This window comes from Saimiri boliviensis, chromosome 12 (genome assembly GCF_048565385.1).
Source record: "Saimiri boliviensis isolate mSaiBol1 chromosome 12, mSaiBol1.pri, whole genome shotgun sequence".
Lineage (NCBI taxonomy): Eukaryota > Metazoa > Chordata > Mammalia > Primates > Cebidae > Saimiri > Saimiri boliviensis.
The window spans coordinates 111502566-111523583 of record NC_133460.1 but is presented as its reverse complement, the minus strand read 5'-3'; the positions used below and the strand labels follow the sequence as shown (position 1 = coordinate 111523583).

At 47.7% G+C, this 21018-nt stretch overlaps 1 protein-coding gene across 2 annotated transcripts in view; it reads right to left on the bottom strand.

Moving 5' to 3' along the window:
- Positions 1-277: 277 nt before the first annotated feature.
- Positions 278-21018, bottom strand: part of DOCK1 (dedicator of cytokinesis 1) — a 535347-nt gene continuing 514606 nt past the window's right edge. For both annotated transcript variants that reach the window (XM_039465108.2, XM_039465109.2), the window contains exons 48-52: positions 19637-19782; positions 13551-13749; positions 8565-8718; positions 5239-5390; positions 278-1445 (exon numbers count right to left, since the gene is read on the bottom strand). In XM_039465108.2, coding sequence (XP_039321042.1) covers positions 1350-1445; positions 5239-5390; positions 8565-8718; positions 13551-13749; positions 19637-19782 — 747 coding nt within the window. In that variant the 3' untranslated portion in view covers positions 278-1349. The remainder of the gene's footprint in view (positions 1446-5238; positions 5391-8564; positions 8719-13550; positions 13750-19636; positions 19783-21018) is intronic.

The following is a 21018-nucleotide window of genomic DNA, read 5'->3' as shown; positions in this document are numbered from 1 at the left end:
GCAGCCCCAGAGCCCTCAGGGTCTGGTGACGGGGAAGCACTTAGCGGGGCTCTGCTCAGCTCCTGTAGATAAGGACATGCAGCCAGGCACGGGGACGTGGACACTTCCTATCTGGGCTCCAGATCAGACAATTAACAGAGAGGATTTAAAGCAATGTTTGAGGAAGCGGTCCATCAATAAATGTATGTCACCAAGCTCTTTAACAAAGCAGAATACAAAAAGCAGGATTTGTATTTTACAATCAAGGATAAAAACATAATATATCAGACACTGTGAGTCTTTTAAAATAACGTTTTATTTTTCATTGTCAATGATTAACTTCTGAGTCTATTAGAAGAGTATCATGATTATAGTGAATAAAAAAATATAGATGACAGAATACAAATATTAGGTTATACAAAGTTAGTTTTTTAAAAAATCATTGTCCACCCACATTTTCAGGACTTCAGGGTTCTGAAAAAAAAAATTTAATTTGTGTGTGTTTTTTAAACACTTCCAGCAGTTAAACATTAAGAACACATATGGAGAATCCTCTGTGGATGCCTATTATAATAAACAGAAGGACCACAAAAATTAAAACAAGTTCTAAGAACCATCATATATACAAACTTCTGTACAGAATGAGGACAAAAACCATTCACCCAATTAAAACCAGCTCTCGTGGTACACATACTCTTTCAAAAAAGAACCAAAATTCGTCTTCCTATGTTCACTTGTTTATCCATTTGATTCAGTATTCTGAATGCTGTTTCTACCCCATAAATTAGTAACTGTTCAGTAGCTGAGAAAGATCCTATTTTAAATGTTGCCCGGGAAATCAGGAACTTCCCTGGAGGGGCTGAACTTCATTGTCTGATGTGAGTTGGAGACACACCTCAACGAACGAAGTCACACCACTGGCTGGAACAAAGTTTTGTCCTACAGAGGGGCAAGGAGGATTCTTCTCTATCCTCACTACACAGCTTCCCAAGAGTGATGGCCTAGCCTCTCTTACTTGGCTGAGCTCAGAGCAATTGAGCTCTTCGCAAATGCAAGTCATTTGGCACAAAAAGAAAGAATGTTTGGGCAAGACTCAGGCTCTCTCAGAGCCAGACACGCTCAGAGGCCCCCAACTCTGCAACCCTGATGGCACATCCCAGACCAGACACACCTCCCCGACCCACCTTGCTCCATGATGCTAAAGGCCACTCGCTCCATGGCGGGAACTGAACTCCTTTGAAGGAAAACCAATTGCACGAAATGTTAACATCACAGGCCCATTGAGGTAAACAGCAGACTCAGGGTACACGGAGGGAGAGGACATGGAGACGGGGAGGGGCAGCGCACGCTTTCCAGACAGGCTTGTGACTTCACTGCACAATCCCGGAGTCCACCGATGTCTGCTTGCGAGTTGTCTTTGGAGGGGGAGGAGGCGGAGTTTTGCTAGGCAGTGGAGGTGGCAGATGCTGGAAAACATGAGGATGGGGAAGACACCATATTACTGACGTTCCTGACAGAAAAGAAGCCGTCTCCAGGCGGGGTCTGACCTGGCACAGCCACTCAGCCGGAACCATCCTCTCCACGTGAGTTAGGCTCCATCCTGTCTGACTTGGGGCTGGCAGGTCTGCTAGGTTCAAGATGGGGCTGCTATGGCCCTGGGCGTTTCTGACGCCTCTGAGCAGCTCCCACCATCTGCACAGCCCCCGAGTGGTACCATTGCTCTTTGCACCACTTTTTAAAATCCAGATGCTATCGACCTAGTTATCTATCTATTGTCCAAGGGATAAACAAGTCTTTAGAGACACTCCCCAAGGGTGAGACGAGAGACCTTTCTTTGCTTTCTGAGCTTCAGGCAAAGGTTAGCAAGCTTTTCCTGCACAGGGTTGCGCAGTAAATATTTCCAGCTTTTCAGCAGGCCACAGGGTCTCTGCTGCAGCCAGTCAATGCTGCTACTGCAGCCAAAAAGTGGGCATTGACAGTGTGTACAGAAAGGGGTGTGGCTGTGTTCCAAAAAATCTATTTATAAAAACAGGTGGCTGGCTTCAGCCCATGGGCCATAGATTACCTTAGAGTCACAAAAAAGAACGTAAATTTTCAACGTAGAGATAATGGAAAACCTCCTACTAAATGGACCTGGCGGGAGTGTTAGGACTGAAGGCAGCTGTACCCTATGGCTTCTGGGACCCTCATGCCCATCACACACACCTGATGTGCAGGAGACGCTCCGTACATATGGGTCGATCAAATAGGAAAATGGATGAGTGAGTGAATAAGTGAATGAGCAAATAAATAAATAAGTGAATGAATGAGTGAGTAAATGAAGAAATGAACAGGTGAGTAAACAAAGAAATGAAGGAAGATATGAACAGACCAGGGTAAGTAGGAGCATGCTACAGCAGAGGAACTAGAATGAAATCACAGAACGCTATCATCTAACTTAAGGGTAGGAGTGGATTTTTAACAGCCTCTCAGTGTGGGTTTGCCTTTAGCTGAATGTGAGAAAGGAGGTTTTCAAGGATAGACACTCAGCGCCCAGATTTCCTCCTGATTCACAGATGAGTAAATACAAAAAATGACCTAGTGCTTAACACAGAGAGGAGAAGAAATGTGAAAAAGTAAAATGACATAAAGATATTATATGCGTAGATGACCTTATACAAAGGAAGGTAAAACAATAAGTAAGTCTTTTTAAGGTTGGTTAGTACTGTTAAAAGAGACACCTGTTTTGAGGTCTGGTGAAAGGTTTGCTTACATGTGAAAGCCACACTGATTGGCCAATGAGGAACTGGTAAGGACCAGACTAACACGGCCTGATACGAACACAGCGCTTCAGATGACCTCTGTGCCAAATATGAGCATGTCCAAAGTTTATCACCATTAAGCAAAACGATGGCTCAGATTACTGACGGGAAGGGCCATTTGGAAAAAAATGACAGCTTAGTGGCAACAGCTAGACACAGAGTTGCCTACGAGCCTGAGGCTGATCAATGAGAGTGACAGGAGGATATTGATCATATCCCCACTATGGCAGATGGATGATCATTATCCTAGAGCAACTCTCAGGGCCTGTGCAAAGCGAGGCACCCCAGGAAATGCAACCGCTTCCGCCTAATGATGACATACTAACCATCAGTGTGTCACCTGAGCCCGCGCTCAGGCTGCAACTAAATTAAACAAGAAACAAAGACCGAAGACACTTGGGTCATTAATCTAATTGAATTCACACGCCCTTTATAAATTGAGACAGAGATAATCCATGTTATCCCTTACTTAATCAACCATATGTGGCATCAGTAAGCCACACTGGTGCATCCAAGACATGGAGACAATAAAATGTTACCTGGGAGTTGATTTGTAACAAGAAGTGGAATTGGTTGTAATTCTAAATTTAGAATTTTCAGTTTACTAGCGTAGGGAGACTAGGGGGACACTCCTGCTTTTCCAATACAATAAAGTGATGAAAATGTGACCAATGAACAAAGCTGTTAGGGAACGGATACTCCAAGCAACCCAATAGTCTTGCTAGACCCCCCAAATCTCCTTTTGCTCTAACAAGAAGTTAGAAATGCCCAGGGAAGGTCAGGCTTCCATTTCTGTGGTGCAACAAACCATTCCAGCCTGCCAGAAAGTTCTCTTCACAGGGGAACTTGGTTCCTGCTCCAGGACCTCAACGAGGCATCACTAGGGAGCGTCTCTACGGAGCATCTCTAGGCAGCATCTCTAGGGACCCTCCAGCTCCCCATTGAGGTGTCTCTAGGGAGAAGAAGCCTGTTTAAATGGCACTTGGGCCTCGGAAGAGCAATCTGCCTCTCTGATATTAAAGATGAAGTCCCACTGCTTGTTCAGTTTTCTGATACAAAAGGAATGATGAAATGTACATGCTGCAAACAAACACGCTCTCTCTTCCAGTCCTCTCATAAGAGATGTAATAACCTTGCAGAACACTCCGTGAACAAGTCTCCATAAAAAAAAAGAAAAAGAAATGGCATGTGGAATTTATATTGTTTTTTAAAGTAAAAAACAAACAAAACCACGTGTCTCACCATTACAAGAAAAACAGAGCCAGCTAACAATCTCATGTTTTCAATGTTCTATAGGAGTCTTGTGGCCATATAATTACTTTACGGAGGCTGGATAGCAGAAAAATATGGCCAGCCGTCCAGATACGGAAAGGGATATTTTACTTTTTAGACTGCACTGATTTAATTTTCAAATTTTTATTCACGATCACATGGCGCGGGGAGGGCTGAGCCAGGAAGCAGAAGTTCCCTCGGTGGCTGAGTCAGTCACTCACACGCCTCCACCCCACTCAAGATACCCTCCACACAGGCCTGGGCCTGACACAAGAGGATGTGGCTGGGACTCACAGGACTCACGACAGCATCCTTGAGAACGAGGAGAGGAACGGGATGGATCTGAAAAGAATGTTTCTAGAACTGTCAACTGGTAACCAAGGTGCTTATTTAAATGGCTTTTTATGACTTTGACTAATATTTGGATGGGTAGGCAGGCCCAGGAGCTGTTCAGCAAAAGGGACGTCGGGTGGGATAAGTGACTAAAACAGCTGCTGGGGGTACCAGCTTCAGGGACTCACGCTGAAGAGGGGTTCCAGTGGGTTGCTTAGGTTTACAAAGGCCAGTGCTGGTGGAGGAAGCCGGGCCAGCACCCCCAAAACAGCACCGAGGAGGGTGCTCTGTGGCTGGGCGCCACACCTGGCTCTCCCCTGCAGTCTCTGAAGGTAAGTGCCTGTCACCACCCAGGAGCTCCCAGCGCCACAGTGAGGCTGCCTGGAGGAATGGCTGGAGATGAGCTTCTCCGGGGCCAAGCAGGGGTACAACAGGTGTCTGCCACAGGGTGACACTGGCCAACCTCTTTAAAAAGTCTGACAGACCTCTTCACAGAAAAGCTACTTCTCAGAAATTCAAATTTCCTAAGACTTGCATCTCCCGAGGAATGATCTCCATGGCATAACCGATGACAAGCTTGGAATGCCTATCCTCCTCCTCGTTCTGAGGCATGATAGCAAAATGTGCCTTTTGATGCAGTGATGGATAATGACACAGAGCCACAGATCTTACCTACCAGAGTCCTTACTGCTTCGATAGCTTTTTGCAAAAAAATCAAACCTGAGCTTGTCATGCGTGGTTTTTCTCGCGTGCTCACCAGCCCGAAGTAAACCCGCTAATATCTGGCATGAGGGACTCATCCTGTTTTGTGGAGGGGAAGTGATGAGAACCCATGTTTCGATTCCCAACTTACCCTCTGGTGCGGAGGAGGAGGCGGAGGTGCTGGCGAGCCCAGCAAGTCCTGGTTTTCCATCACATTCCCGTAATCTGCCACGCTGCCTTTGAGAGGCAGAGGGGGCGGGACATCGGTCACGTCCACTCCCGTCATGCCGTTCAGCTCCAAGTCTGGAAAACCGGGATCTGTTTAAAATCAGCCCAACTTCCCCATGGAGCCTGACCACTCAGGGGGTGGCTTCATGTTTCCTCCCAGAGAGGCAGGCACTGCAGAAACACTTTATCCGGCAGACACGTTTGTCAACAGAGCAGACGAGGGCAGGGAGGGAGCGAGCACAAAGGGCAGGACTCTCTCCTAATGGCAGTGTTCTAGAAAGAGGCAACTAAAACTGGAGGTAAAGCAAGGCACTGGAGAAGGTGGCATTCACCCTGGCTTCTCTGATCCCTCCTTGGGCCCCCTGCCTTGGTGGAAGTGAAACAGCTGGGTGCCACAGGACCGTCTCCGCTGCTGCTGCTGCTGCTGCTTTCAAAGTCCAGCTGGGTCTCTGCAGTCACCCCTGCAGTTATCACCTGGAAAGATTCGCTAAGCAAAGTCTAACACTGCGACCAGCCACCCAACTTCAAATCTCGTGCCACAGGCAAATCCATCACTGTATGAAATGATTTTATGAGCTGTAGCAGTCACTGTGGCCGTTGCTTTAAATAAGCCAAGGGGATGCACAATTGAGTTTTAAAGTAAACTGGAAAAAAAATAGCAGTTTTCAAATGGAGGGATAATCACTAAGGCAGGATATTTTCTCAACCTTTGTTGAGACTCTTAAAAATAATTTGTTTTCTTTTATATTAAAGAGAGAAAAATTGATGTTTTTACTGATGAGTCTCTTTTGGAGTTTTCCCCGAGGATCCATCTGATGAAAAATCCTTTATTAGGAAAATGTGTCCTGGGAAGAACACTGTGTCAATTTCTGAGGAAGCTCTGCCATGGGACCGAGGAGTGTAAGAAGAAGGCTTCAGCGAGTGACTGTCTTCATGATTGGTGCCTATTTGTTTGTTACTATTGTGGTAAGATGTACAGGACATCAAATTTGCCATTTTAGCCATCTTTTAGGGAACAATTTGGTGGCCTTAATCACATCAACATGGTGGACAACCATCACCATGATGTATTTCTGAAACATTTCCATCATCCCAAACAGGAAGTCTGTATCCATTAAAGAATAATGCTCCACTCCTCCCTCCCTCCAGCCCCTGGTACCCTCCTCTCTCTCTCTGTCTCTCTCTCTCTTTCTCTCTCTCGTCCTCCCTCTCTTCCTTCTTTCCACATGGAGGTTTGCTCTACTGTACTTTTTTTTTTTTTTTTTTTTTTTTGAGATGGAGTCTTGCTCTGTTGCCCAGGCTGGAGTGCAGTGGTGTGATCTCAGCTCACTGCAACCTCCGCCTCCCAGGTTCAAGTGATTCTCCTATCTCAGCCTCCTGAATAGCTGGGATTACAGGCGCGTGCCACCATGCCCAGCTAATTTTTGTATTTTTAGTAGAGACGGGGTTTTACCATGTTGACCAGCTGGTCTGGAACTCCTGACCTCAGGTGATCTGCCCACCTCAGCCTCCCAAAGTGCCGGGATTACAGGTGTGAGCTACAGCACCTGGCCTCTACTCTACTTTCTGTCTCTGTGAACTTGCCTTAGAAATTTCATTGAGGTGGAGTCCCCTAAGATTTGCCCTTCTGTGGATGATCTGTGTCATTCGGGATCATGGTTCTGAGGTTCATCCATGCTGCAGCATGTGTCAGAACTTCACTCCTTTCTCCGGCTGAGTAATATTCTACTGCATGGACATTTCTTTGGATGTACGTTTTGTTAATCTGGCCATCAGTCGATGGACATTTGGGTTGTGTTCGCTTATTGGCTCTTGTGAAAAATACTGCTATGAATATTAAGTACCTGTGGGAGTCCCTCTCTTTAATTCTCTGCAGTGCAGGTCTAGGAGTAGGGCTGCTGGTTCATATTACCATACGGTTATTCTACGTGGAACTTTGGAGGAACCACCAAGTTGTTTTCTGCAGCAGTGATGGTGCCTTATGGTTTTAAATACTAAAATAGACTTTAAACACATTTTTAGAGAAATCATGTAGTAATAGTGCACGGATGTGAGGATGCACCCTCCAGGGACAGACCCAGTGCCCAGAAAGCTCTCTGCCTACTCAATTAAACTCACGCATCCATTCTTGGAGCCAGACTTCCTACCACCTGACAGTCTCCAGAATCTTGACTGTTCCCCTTTAAGCAAGAGGAAAATCAGGTGCAGAGGACGATCACTCACTGCCTTGCACAACCCTTGCCACAGGGCACGGAGCTCTCCTGCCGTCGACCCCTTTCTGTGCCACAGGAAGGAGAGTAGGCTCCCTGGCTTTGCTGTCACCCTCACCCCCAGCACCTCCTCCCTGCCAAGATTTCTCCTGTCTGCTGGCTGTGAATTTAGTGGTGAAAAGCTGGTTACCACTTAGAGGAGGTTGAGTAGAGTCTCCAAAACGTGGACCTCTTAGGGCCACCCAGAACCTCAGAATGTAACCTTACTTGGACTTAGGGTTTTTGCAGATGTAATTAGCTAAGGATCTCAAGGTGAGACTGTCCTGGATTTGCAGCGGACCCTATATCCAATGACTGGTGTCCTTATAAGAGGAAAGGACACAGAGACGAAGGCCACGTAAAGACAGGCAGAGAGCGGAGTGATGTGGCCACAGCCAAGGAAGGTTAGGGACTGCTAGGAGCCACCAGAAGCTGGAGAGAGGCCTGGGACAGGCTCTCCCTTGGAGCCAACAGATGTAACCAACTTGCCACCTCCTTGATTTCAGAGTTGAAAACCTTCAGAGAACAAATTTCTGCTGTTTTGAGCCACCGGTTTTGTGGCAACTTCTTGGGTAATTTAAAAATTGGTCCAAACTAGAAAATTCAGCTGTGCTCCTTGGCTGTTGCAAACCGCCTGGAGTGCTTCTCCAGGGCGTCGTCCTAGACACAGGCAGGCCCGTGGCCTCCTGCGGCTGTGTCCTGGAATAGGAAGTGGAGTGGTCCCACGGGCCCCAGTTTCCCTCCCCACGGATCCTGGGACAGACCCTGCACTTTCTGCCCCAACAGCGCTGAAGACCTGGGCTCTGGGCTTTGGCCCGATGTGTGGAAGTCCAGACTCTAGAGTCTGTCCCAAGAGATATTCCCAGGAAGCCAGGAGCTTATCCAAACTCCCTCCCTCTGCTACAAGGGGAGGGAGGAAATGCTTCTAACCCGAGAGCCTTCAGTCAAGGGGCGTCACAAAGCAACAGCACGATACATAGGTGGGGAGTGTTCCACTTACTGGACTGCATGTTGAAGCTGAGCTTGGCCCTTGGTGTAACCGGAGGGGGTGTTTGCTGGGAGGACGGTGATGAGGGGGACACCGAGAAGCGCCTTTCGCTTCCAATGACGTTGATCACCTGGCTCTTCGGTCTCTGGGGCCGCAGGGGACTTATCTACATTGAAAGGACAGAAAGAGCACAGTTAGGGTCTCTTACGGGCTGAGTGCGTTTCCACCTACATTCCTATATTGAAGTCCTGGCCCCCATTACCTTAGAATATGACCTTATCTGGAAACAAGGTCTTTGCAAATGACCAAGCTAAGGTGTGGCCCTTAGGCTGGGCCTGTTAGAGTGGGTAGATAGCAAGACATAAACAGGAAAGGGGGCCCAGGGGAAGCAAACTCTGGAAAATCTCATGCCCCAGAGACCTCCCCGAAACACACATGCTAGGTGTGAGCAGAGAGGAGGAGAATGCCCAGGCAGGAGGCAGCACCTTGAAATGCCCCATAAGACACCGGGTAATTGCTCCCTCTGCAGCTAACAAGTTAGAATGTAGCTAGCTACATGCTGATCAGGAGGGAAACAGGGCAAGGGGTTAATTCCTAAGAGGGATGCACGCACAATAAGCGCAGACTTGACCACTACATGACCTTCTCGGGGTGGCGGTAATGCACGCCGCCATAATAGGATTCCTACTGATCACCGGGCCCTGGGCATGCACATCAACCAGCAGCAAGCGAACTAGGCAGGAAAAGCTTCCCCACAAACCTGGGCGGGAACTAGGCAGGGAAGAGGTGGACACTTAAGACATAGTGGGGAAAACAGATACAGACAAAGGGAGAGGCTTATGACAGAGACTGGACTTAAAACAGTCCAATATAAAACGGCAACTCAGAACATCCGGGGGCTGCTCTCAGCAGGATCAGCCTGCTCCTCCTCTGGGGTCTACTCTAATTTTCTTTCTTTAATAAGCCTACTTTACCTATTTTACTAATTTGTCTATTTTGCTAATTGGTCTCTTGGCTAAATTCTTTCTTCCAAGAATCAAGGACCCACACACTTCCCTGTAACAGGTCCTAATCCAACAGGACAGGTGACCTTATAAAAAAGGAAAATTTGGACATGGACCTGTGTCCAAATTTGGGAGGGCATGATGTGAAGATGAAAGCAGAGGTCAGGGTGATGCTTCAATCAGCCAAGAAACGCCAAAGATGGCCAGTAAACCCCCAGACAGGAGGAGAGAGGCATGTGGCAGCTTCTGAAGAAATCGGCCCTGCTGAGCCTCTAGAACTGGGAGACAATGAATTTCTGGGTTGGAGTTGCCCAGCCTGGGGTTACAGCAGACCTCCGACACGTAAGGGACTCACACTGCTGTCCTCACACAGCCTGGGGTGGCCAGCATCTGGATGCAGAGTGGCTGAATATTGTTCCAAGTCACACAGAGGCTGCCCAGCAAAAACACAGGGCAACCTCCATGCGGTCAAGAACAGAATAAATGGCCCGTTCAATGGCGCAATTCCCCAGGTGTGCTCATCATGCTTTGGTCTTCCTTGGCATGTATGTGAAAGTCTGGGAACTGGCTGAAGGGTTTTTGCTATTCCTTTCCTTTGCTTCTTCTCACATCCTAGGTCCTTACTGGCAGGGATTCTTTTCTGCTTTTCAATGCATTTTTTCCTGCCCACCTCTGGCTTTTGGAGGCACTTGACTTTCTCCACCTAAGCCCTTTCCCTGTTTGTCCCATCAGTAGGTTGTATTTACATTTTTCTTACAGGTTGGTCTCAGATCATTAGGCTTTGGGGAACAGGAGCAGCTACAAAACACTCTGAGGCAGGAGTAATTAGAAAACGTATTAACCCAGCTAAAAAGGAGGGGTCGAGATTCTCCCCACAGGAAGGGCAGGCAGGTGAGTGGACAGCTCCAGGCTTGGTGCTGCGGCTGGGTCTGGGGGCCTGGAAGGTGGGCTGTGCTGGATCGGGTGAGCAACAGAGCAGATAGGCTGCGATGTCTGCCCCGGGAGGAATCAGCTGAGCCAGGGCCAGTCTGGAGGTTACTGAGGCTGGAAGGAAGAAATGGGAACCAGGCTCGGGAGGAAGGTTCAGGCCCTCTGGTAGGTGAGTGACAGAGCTAGGCCAACAGGTCTATTTCCAGAACTATCCTGTGCTGATGGGGGAGTCCAGCACCCAGGGGCTGCACCTCCTCTGCAGAAATGGCCTTGTTCCAGGCAGCAGAACTGCCAGGGGAAGTCAGGAAAGGCTGGGTGACGTGCAGGGCCCGCTGAGGGTGAAAGCGCTGGCATGAGAGACTTCGGGTCTGCTAAGGTGCTTCTCTGGCTTCTCTGCAACCCAGGGCAGGCACATTCTGATTCAGAGAGCGTCAAGATGCGAATTACAGCCTGGAGGCTCTGGCTGGAGAGGCTCAGCTAAAGGTCAGAAAATTGTTGATGATGCAAATCGAGTAGGAAACTGAACCCAGGGTTGACGAGGGAAAACCTTTGCAGAAGCTGGGGTGCAGGGGAGGCCAGCATGGGGGAAGGACAAGGAGGATACTGCAGGGGGGTAGGGCATGGCTGGTGTCCCCAGGTAATGGCTTGCTGCTTCTGCTCCAGTGAACCTCCTCCCCACCTCCCCTGCTGTGCATGGCTGGTCACAGGTGTGTAGCCGCCTGCTAGGAAACTTTAGGTGTCTGACTGTCCTCAGAGACTTTGCCGATACCTGTCCCCTGGAGGAGGTGGCCTCTGCATAGGCAGACAGTCGCTGGGCTGGACCAAGAATAGTAAGTCTGTCCCTAGCGGGAGGTCCAGATTCCTCGCCTCCTGGTGCTGGAAGGCTTCTGCTGACGCTGGGCCGGATGCTGAGAAGCACCGCCAGGGTTCTGTGCTCTGACCTTGGTGATTGGCTGAGTGTACTAGGGCCAACCATAGGGAGGCGGCCCTCGTGGTGCTCCTGCTAGCCCCGCTGTTTGCAAGGATCCTAGAAGGATGTTTGGGCCCCTAGGGGCAGGGACAGAAAATGCACTGTGTTGGCTCTCTGCCTGTCACATCTGCGCATGTGTCCTTGGACTTCTTTTTACACAAGTCAGCTGTGATCAATTCTGCCACTTGGCACAACTTCTCCGAGGCCCTCCAATTTAGCATCTTAAAACAGAGCTTAAATTAAAGTGCTTGAAAGACTTGCACAGTGTCTGGCACTAAGTCATATTTAAAAATGCTTCTGTTAATTTCCCTACCCAGTTGTGACGTTTTGAGACTTGAGAAGTTTACCTGGGGCTTGAGAGAAGGAGACTTCAGCCAGCCCCTGGGGTGCTGGGCACCCCAACTTCCTAGAATAGCAGACAGAGCATGCTATGTGGTCAGGAACCCCTCGATCTGCTGGAGGCTGAGTGTCTGGGTGCTTCAGGCCAGCCTCCAGCCAGTGCCCCCCTGGGCCTGACATGCTCAGCCACCCTCACAGGAATCCTCCAGCCCAGCTGCGGCCACAGCACATACCCAGAGGCTGCAGAGGAGCACTGGCCTGCTGGACATCAAGTCATGACTGGGGCATCTGCCTTCCACCGCTAGATAGCCAAGTAGCATGTGACGGCTTTCTGAGTGTCATGCAGTCTAGATAAAATGTAGCTTCTGTTTTCTAATCCTTAAACAAGCAGTACAGTAAGTCTAACCCTCTAGTCACAGCCCGCTGACTGCCCAGGACTGAGACAAACACCCACCCACCCATTTCCAGAGACGGCAGCTCTAATCCTGACTTAGCCTTTGACGCTGACAGCCCATGAGAACCCTTTATGTTTCCAGCTACAGACAGCACTTTATCAAGTTCTTCCTGGAAGTGGGCTGTGCTTCATCTTTGCACTCAGACTCTGATACAGCTCAGATGATCTGTCCCCTCCAAATCTCATGTTGAAATGCTGGGGGTGTGGCCAGTGGGAGGTGTCTGGGTCACGGGAGCAGGTCACCCATGAAGGGCTTGGTGATGTCCTTGCAGTAATGGGGGTGATGGGTGGGTTCTCATTCTATCAGTTCACATGAGATGGAGTTATTTAAAAGAGCCTGAAACCCCCCATCCCCCAGCCCTTGCTCTCTTTCTCACCATGTGACACACGACCTTCCCCTGCCTTCAGCCAAGAATGAAAGCTTCCCGAGGCCTCACCAGAAGCCAAGCAGATGCCAGCGCCACGCTCCCACAGCGTACAGAACCATGGGCCGAATCAACCTCTTTTCTTTATAAATGACGCAGGCTCAGTTACTCCTTCATAGTAACATAAAGCAGACTAACACAGCCTCCCAATGCAGGGTAATTCTGGGAGGATCAGTCCTCAGGCCCAGCCCCAGGAAGAGAACCATCTCCTGGGGTTTCACGGCCCTCACACGCCCACGACTGTGGAATGAACGAGACTCGCTGGGACCCGTGTTTAAGGTCAGCTCAGCAGCACATGCCATGTGAAGACCCCATAAGTGCTTCTGAAAGATGGCCAGGAGACTGAAACACGGAGCAGATGAGACAGAGCAGGATACCCCAAGACCAGGTCCAGCCGCTGCGGCCCAGGGCGAAGAGGTCTTTGGATTCTGGCTGAGCTGATTTTAACACCTGGATCATAACTAGCTTGAGTTCCAGTCAGCAAGGGGCGAGGGGAAGCCATTAGCTGACACGGAGGACTGTTTCCTGACAACAAAAGCCCTCCTGCTCATCTTCCGGGATATCAGGACATGGGTGGGAAACAAGCCCAACAGCGCAGTGGAGCCTAGACACGCGTGGGCCCTGCTGGCCCCGCCCTAGGCCCAGGCCCAGGAAGGCGGACGGATGCTGAGCCCAGCCTCCTCTGGGCCTCTCTGGGGCTCTTGCTGCCCTACTGCCTGGGGTCATTTGAGGCTAGGGGAGGAGGATGCCAGGTTTTTGAGTTGCAGTTTTACAACAAGTTCAATAAAAGCCCACTGGCAGCCATGTTGGCTACAGGTGGGGCAAAGGTAGGTCCCTGAGGCTGCCGCAGAGCGAGGGAAGACACTGTCAGGTTACCGTTTCTGAAAGGATCACAGCCTCAGACTGCTGCAGGGAAATGTCGGTGGGTTTAAATTCTTTCTCAAAGATCTCTTGATGTTTGCTATTCCTTTTTTCCTTCTTCTTGTCCTTCTTCTCCTTCTCCAGGTCATCCTTGTCCAGCTTGTCCTGGGACCTGGAGTGCATTTTCTTTGGCAGCAGAGGCTCCAGAGCAAACCTAAGGGAAAGGTCAATGACATCTTAATAGGAGAGCAATTGCTTTCCACCCCGCAGACGCCCGTCAAGTCACTCACGATCCATCCAAGACAGTTACAGGGAAAGCAATGATTTAAAAGGGAGGCTGAGGGCGACTTCAGATACATAGTCACCAGATGCAAGGTCTGTGTTTCAATCCCAACACAGACAAACTGGAAAAAGATAGAGAGCTCTTAGCATGATAGGGCAAATGGGAAGTCTGGCCAGATATTTGATGACGATATTAAGGAACTGTTCATTTACGATGGAAGGATGGTATTTAGGGTATATTTCAAAAGGGGAACCCATATCTTTTAGAGATTTGTATACAAATATGCTGTCTATTTTTTAATGGGGAAAGATAGATGCCAATGCAAAGAAATGTCTGCTAGCTTAATTCTGACCAAGTCTCCGTGATGACAGATACATGGTTGTTTTCAGGTGGAAGCACTTTGTATGGCTCGGTCAGAAGCAAGCTGGGCCCAGCTCACAGGCACTGGGACTCACAGGTGCTGGGAGATGCCTTGAGGTTTCCAGCCAGCAACTGAGTTGGAGACGGAAGACCTGCATGCTAGCTCTGCCACCTGCAAGTGACTCTTGATGTCCTCGTAACCTCTGCCTCATTTATAAAAGGATATAAAGACACCACTACCCTTCTGCCTACCCCACAGTTGCTGTAAAAACACATTCGTGGCTACACCATGGAGTAAATGAATCGGGCTAGTTTCTAAGGCATGTACCAAAAGGTCAGTATGCGCATACATCCACACACGATTGCGACTGTCACTCCAACACAAGATTGGCATGTCCATCCTGTTTCTGGTCCTAGGAAGTCCTATCAGGAGGCAGAAGAAATGGATCCAATTTTAAGACTGGAGTCTCATCCCTAGCAACTCCTGCTGTGGGCAGGAGTCAGGAGAGACAGCTGAATGAATGAAGGCATGGGCACACCTGAAAAACCTTACAGCGTAACTCACAAAGTTATGTGAGAAGGCAGTGCTGTTACTAGGATCTTACATTTGCAAAATACAGCCTGCTCTTTGGAGCTCTGAGCACTCACGGCAACTTCTAAACCTGACTTCCTGAACTGCTTGGAGAAGACATTGCCTTCTTTAAGGGGAGCGTGGTTTCAAGAGAAGAAAATGTTGCCAGCCAGCCATATTATCATCCTAGCGCTGGTTTCTCTTACATGTATTTCTGAATGGGACACTTGGAAGAAAACCACTGTTCTCATGAAGAAGGCCATTGTGGGGCTGGCTGCAGTGGCTCAGGCCTGTAATCCCAGCATTTGGGGAGGACTAGGCGGGTGGATCACTTGAGCTCAGGAGTTCGAGACCAGCCTGGCCAATGTAGCAAGGCCCTGTTTCTACAAAACACACAAAAATTAGCTGGGCATGGTGGTGCACACCTGTAGTCCCAGCTACTCAGGAGGCTGAGGTGGCATGATGGCTTGAGCCTGGGAAGCGGAGATTGCAGTGAGCCGAGATTGTGCCACTGCACTCCGGCCTGGGTGATGGAGCCAGATCCTGTCCCCCTCCCCCCCAAAAAAGACGGCCATTGCAGCGATCTTGCTCCCCACTGATGTAGGCTCAGTGCTGACTTCCATGTTGTGTATCCCACACTGGAGAGTAAGATAAACCAGGAAGGGAAGGATCATTCACAAAACTGCGCTGACACCCACTGAAGATGCAGACTGCCCAGAGCAAGAACCACCGCCTACTTTTTGCTTCTCCCACCTAATGTGGCTATGCTGCAGGATCTGCTGTGAAGGGACGTGCACTATGTTAACAGTAATGGTGCTGAATCTAAGCACTGATTAGCAGTAGCTCTTAACATCTCCAGAAGAGAGAACAGGATATGGTGTACCTCTGAGTGGAAGAACATACAATTATCTATGAAGTTATCTTATCCCTCAACCAAATCTGAATCTGATCAAATCACTAGATTCAACGGCCAGTATGTAGGGAGTATGGAGAATCAAGACATGAATTAAACAATGCGATGGGGCAGGCTATCAGCAAAGTCCTGATGGTGGGGCCATGATGGGACACACAACCTAGGATTGTCCACAATTAAATTGCAAGGGAAGAAAGGGGATTAAAAGAGACTGAGAGAATATCAACCAAGTGCAAGGTGCAAGGTGGGAACCTTATTTGGATTCTGCCTCAACCAAACTAAACAAAAAGACATTCATGATAATGGGAAATCAACACTAATATATTATTATAATATGGAATTCCTGTCAATATTTTTGGTGTGAAATAAACTATATTACTTTAAAGTTTATATAATACAACCTAGTTCTGGTTTTAAAAAAGAGTTCACACCTTTTAGAAATTTGTATTGAAATATCCATAGATAAAATGGTATGATATTTAAGATTTGCTGGAAAATGTGATTGATACAGATTGGAAAAAAAAGGCTAGTTAAGAGCTGGCAATTGTCAAGACTGGCTGATGGGGCTGAAATTTTTCTTTTTCTCTGAGAGAGAGTCTCACTCCGTTGCCCAGGCTGAGTGCAGTGGTGCCATCACGGCTCACTGCAACCTCAACATCCCCAGGCTCAGGTGATCCTCCCACCTCAGCTTTTCAAGTAGCCGAGACTACAGGCATGCAGCACCACATCCAGCAAATTTTTATATTTTTTGTAGAGATGGGGTTTTGTTATGTTGTCCAGGCTTGTCTTGAACTCAAGAGCTCAAGCAATCCACCTGCCTCAGCCTCCCAATGTGCTGATACTTTAGGCATGAGCCATTGTACTCAGCTTTGAAATTTTTCTATAATAAAATGCTTAAAAATTAAAAATGATCGATAAAATATACCAGTATTGACTTAGATCATTAAGGCATTTTTGGACATCTGGACTTTTCTCACTGGATATACAATATATCCGTATCCATTAAGTGTTAAATGTTTTCTGTATTATAAGCAACAACCAAACATTTCATGATTGTATTCTAGTTTAGCAGAACTTGAGATAATTAATATAGGCAAGAAAAGGATCAGTAGATGCTCTTCAGCTCAGGAAGAAGAACTAGGCTGTGAAGTCCTGATGGGTATACAAAGAACCCAGAGAAAGGCAGGAGTTTAAAATTTTCACATTATGAGAAGAAACTGCCTACAGGATGAACTTTATTCTACATGTAATCTGTGCCATTTGAGACCAAAGCCTCATTTTCTCCACATTAGTTAGATAGCAAAGGGTGGTAACCCCAAGAATGAACACAATTCTGAACCATAATAAAGATGCCTTCCAGTTAAAGGTTAAACAAATGCCTTCTGGGGAAGAGCCAGCAGCCCAAGCTCACATGTGCAATTCAACACTCTTCTATCTAAAACCTCTCCGTCAATTTCCACCCTAACCCCTATGTTCCTGGAAATATAAAAACCTTTCCGTAACCAGCCTGGGGATTTTTCTCAGGGAGAAGCTGAATTAAATATCTTTAGCAATCTTTCTGTAAGTGACAAGCACATGATTTAAATACCTTTAAATTGAGAATTTCCATATGGACTTGGCCTTATAAATATCAGACGCTGATAAAAATTACTGTTAAGAAAAAAAGTGGGGATAGTTTGCAATTATCCATCAGGCACATCAGTCATTGGCAACAAAGGGCAGTCAGAGTTGAGACGTCCCTTGGGGCCCTCTGGAAGTTTGTGTCTGTGTGTTGAAGGGGCCAGATCCCTGTGGGTGTCTTAGGGTGATGGATTGTAAACCAAATGGGATTGGACATACAAACAACTGTGCAAATCAGCCATAAAACAATCAGAGGTTCTTCTGTGTTGTTTAAATTGCATGCAACATTTTTTTCTTTTTGTATAATAACAAAATTCACATCCTTGCCACTCAAAAATCGGAAAAAAAAAATACCAATACTGCGGTTCTCTTTTCCATACTTTGAGCTAATGCAAGAGCCACAGTGTTTGCTCAATGAACGTTAAGTACTGGGTACTCAAGAGCAAAAATACATCTCCAAAGTGGCCTTGTAAAAAGAAAGTGGTCCATGGGTTCTTCAAATAGTCGAAATCACAGTGATGGAAAGTGGACACTGGCCGGGCACGGTGGCTCATGCCTGTAGTCCCAGCACTTTGGGAGGTCGAGGTGGGCAGATCACAAGGTCAGGAGACTGAGACCATCCTGGCTAACATGCTGAAACCCCATCTCTGCTAAAAATACAAAACGTTAGCTATGTGTGGTGGCATGCACCTGTAGTCCCAGCTACTTGGGAGGCTGAGGAAGAAGAATCGCTTAAACTTGAGAGGTGGAGGTTGCAGTGAGCCGAGATCACACCACTGCACTCCAGCCCGGGTAACAGAGTGAGACTCTGTCTCAAAAAAAAAAAAAAAAAAAAAAAAAAGTGGATATTATGAGGGGCAGGGGGAGAGGAGAATAGGAAGTGAGTGCTTAATTAGTAAGGGGAGGTAGAGCAGGGAACTCCTGTTAAATGAGTATAGAGTTTCAGTTTGGCAAGTTTAAAGAGTTCTGGAGGTGGACGGTGGGATGACTGCACAGCAACGTGAACGTACTCAATGCCACCAAACTGTGCACTTAAAAATCGTTCTGATCACTTGAGCTTGGGAAGTGGAGGCTGCAGTGAGCGGTGACTGCACCACTGCACTCCAGCCTGGGTGGCAGAGTGAGAGTCTGCCTCAAAAACAACAGTGTTTTAAAAAAGGATAATATGCCTTATAGTTTCCTGAGTTGTTCTAAGAAGTAGGGACAGATGGTCATTCTCAGAAGCATTCACTTAAACACCATTTCCCTTTAAAAGGCAATAAACCTCACCAGAAACAAAAATAAACACAAAATTTGCTCTCCAAAAAAATGAGGAAGGGAGGAAGAGAAAAAAGAAGGCGGCCCAGTCGTCCATCATGAAAGCCTGACTCGGTGACAGTTGGCTTGGCAGAATGGTGTCACGGGTCGACAGTGGAGGTTGTGTCATGCCCAGACCCACCAGCTCCTGCCCAGGCACGACACACTGGAGGCGAACAGGAGGTGAAAAGTACAAGGCGCTTGGCCAGAAGAGAAGGCACCCTGCTTCTTCCCAGGGGTGTCCAATCTTTTGGCTTTCCTGAGCCACATTAGAAGAAGAATTAAGTTGGGCACGGTGGCTCATGCTTGTAATCCTAGCACTTTGGGAGGCCAAGGAGGGTGGATCACATGGTCAGGAGTTGGAGACCAGCCTGGTCAACACAGCGAAACCCCGTCTCTATGAAAAATACAAATATTAGCCAGGCATAGTGGTGCGTGCCTGTAATCCCAGCTACTCAGGAGGTTGAGGCAGGAGAATCGCTTCAACCCAGGAGGCGGAGGTTGCGGTGAGCCGAGATCGTGCCACTGCACTCCAGCCTGGGTGACAAGAGCAAGATTCCACCTCAAAAAAAAGAACAACAAGAAGAATTGTCTTGGGCCACACATAAAGTACATTAACCCTAACAATAGCTGATGAGCTACGTAAAAAAGAAATCACAAAAATAATCTCAGAATGTTTGATGGGAGTTTATGGATTGGTGTTGGGTCGCATTCAGAGCCATCCTGGGCTGTATGCAGCCTGCAGGCCGTGGGTTGGACAAGCTTGTTCTAAGCCATGACGAAGAGGACTGAACACTCACTGGAGGTTCTAAAATTGGACAAAAACCGTCCCCAAAGTGGTACCCCCAAAGAGGACGTTTTTCTCAAAAACTCACAAGACTTCAAAGTAATATTGGGCACTATGGTTAGAAAGTCTCTGAGGGTCTCAGTTTCAAAGATAATTTTGATGAACACAAAATCCTCAGTTGTAAGAAAATGAACCCAGGGCTCTGGGTGGCTTCTTCCAGATCCCCGAAGACCTCGCTGCTCAGCCCAGCCCTGCTGTGAGCTTGACTCACCCGTCGGAGCCTGGCCTGGAAGGGGTGCTGTCGGATGAGAGGGAAGAGACAGAGGCCACAGACAGAGGCCGGGAAGAGGAAGGCATCGTGAAAGACCGCACCATGGACCGGGGGCGGCTCCCTCTTCTGTCGTCCAGACTTGAGGGCTGAGAGTGAGAGAGAGAGAAAAGGAGACTTGTTAGATGCCTGTGCCTGCCATGGCCAGTCTCCTGAGACAAAGCGGTCTTAGCAGCATGGAATCCAGACCATCATCCTCCAGACTTCCATATGCAGTGCATGTTCTTGTTCTGAGTGGAAGACAAAAACAATGATTATTTTGGAGTCTTCTAAAACCTTATCCAATATTGTGAAAGTATCAGAAAGAACCTTCTTAGCCTTTTAATACTTAATGCAGTTTTCTTTACAAAGACCACAACGCATCAACACATTCCAAAGTCACAGCAGAAATGTGCAGACCGGAAAACGTAATGTGGAGTAATGTCTAGAAAGTGATTAAAGAGTCTTTAGATCTTTACACGGATTTTGTATGTCTCTGCATGTTGACAGCCTATACAGATCCTCAAAATGCATGACTCCATACTGACTGACCTCCTTTAGATAAAAGTAAGATGCACCTGCTGCTTAATTAAAGGTACCTTTCTGCGAGTGACTGATGCAATGGAGCAGATGAAATCACAGCCGAAGTTGCTAAAGCTTCTCCCACTTGCTAAGTAGTAAAGTAGTAATGCCTTGTGCCCCAACACCAAAAATAAAGATCTCTAGATGGACTTTTCCATCTTCTTGACGTATTACTGAAACAAGTGTCCTTGAAATATAGCATGTGTCAACATCTAATTAGCTAGAAAACTCTAGTGTACCTGCACCCCGGGCCAGCTGTTTGCACATCTGGGACTGCAGCTGCCATGCAAGCACTTTCCTTTAACCTGAGGATGTGGAAGCTAAATTCTGTAGGGCACTTCCTCCCTGTGTGGTGCTGACCGCCCCACTGTGCAACCCCCCTGCCCGTTCAGCCAATCAACTACAGAAAACCCCTGTGGACCATGGTTCTAGCCCTCTGAGGCAAGAAGCAGTAGATTATGGGTAATGTTACTGTATTGCCACTTCCTCATCTGGAAAGTAGACCTTTTTCTTAAATATGTGATCCCAGATAAAACAACATTTGATGTGTAAATGATCTCTTTAATAATAAAAAGTTCAAAATTGTTAAAGGGCAGGAGTTGGTACACATTTTCGGTAAAGCAGTGGTCTGCAACCTTTTTGGCACCAGGGTTTCATGGAAGACAGTTTTTCCACAGATCGGCAGCGGATGGTTTCAGGATAAAATTGTTCCACCTCAGATCAGCAGGCATTAGCTTCTCATAAGGAGTACTCCACCTAGATCC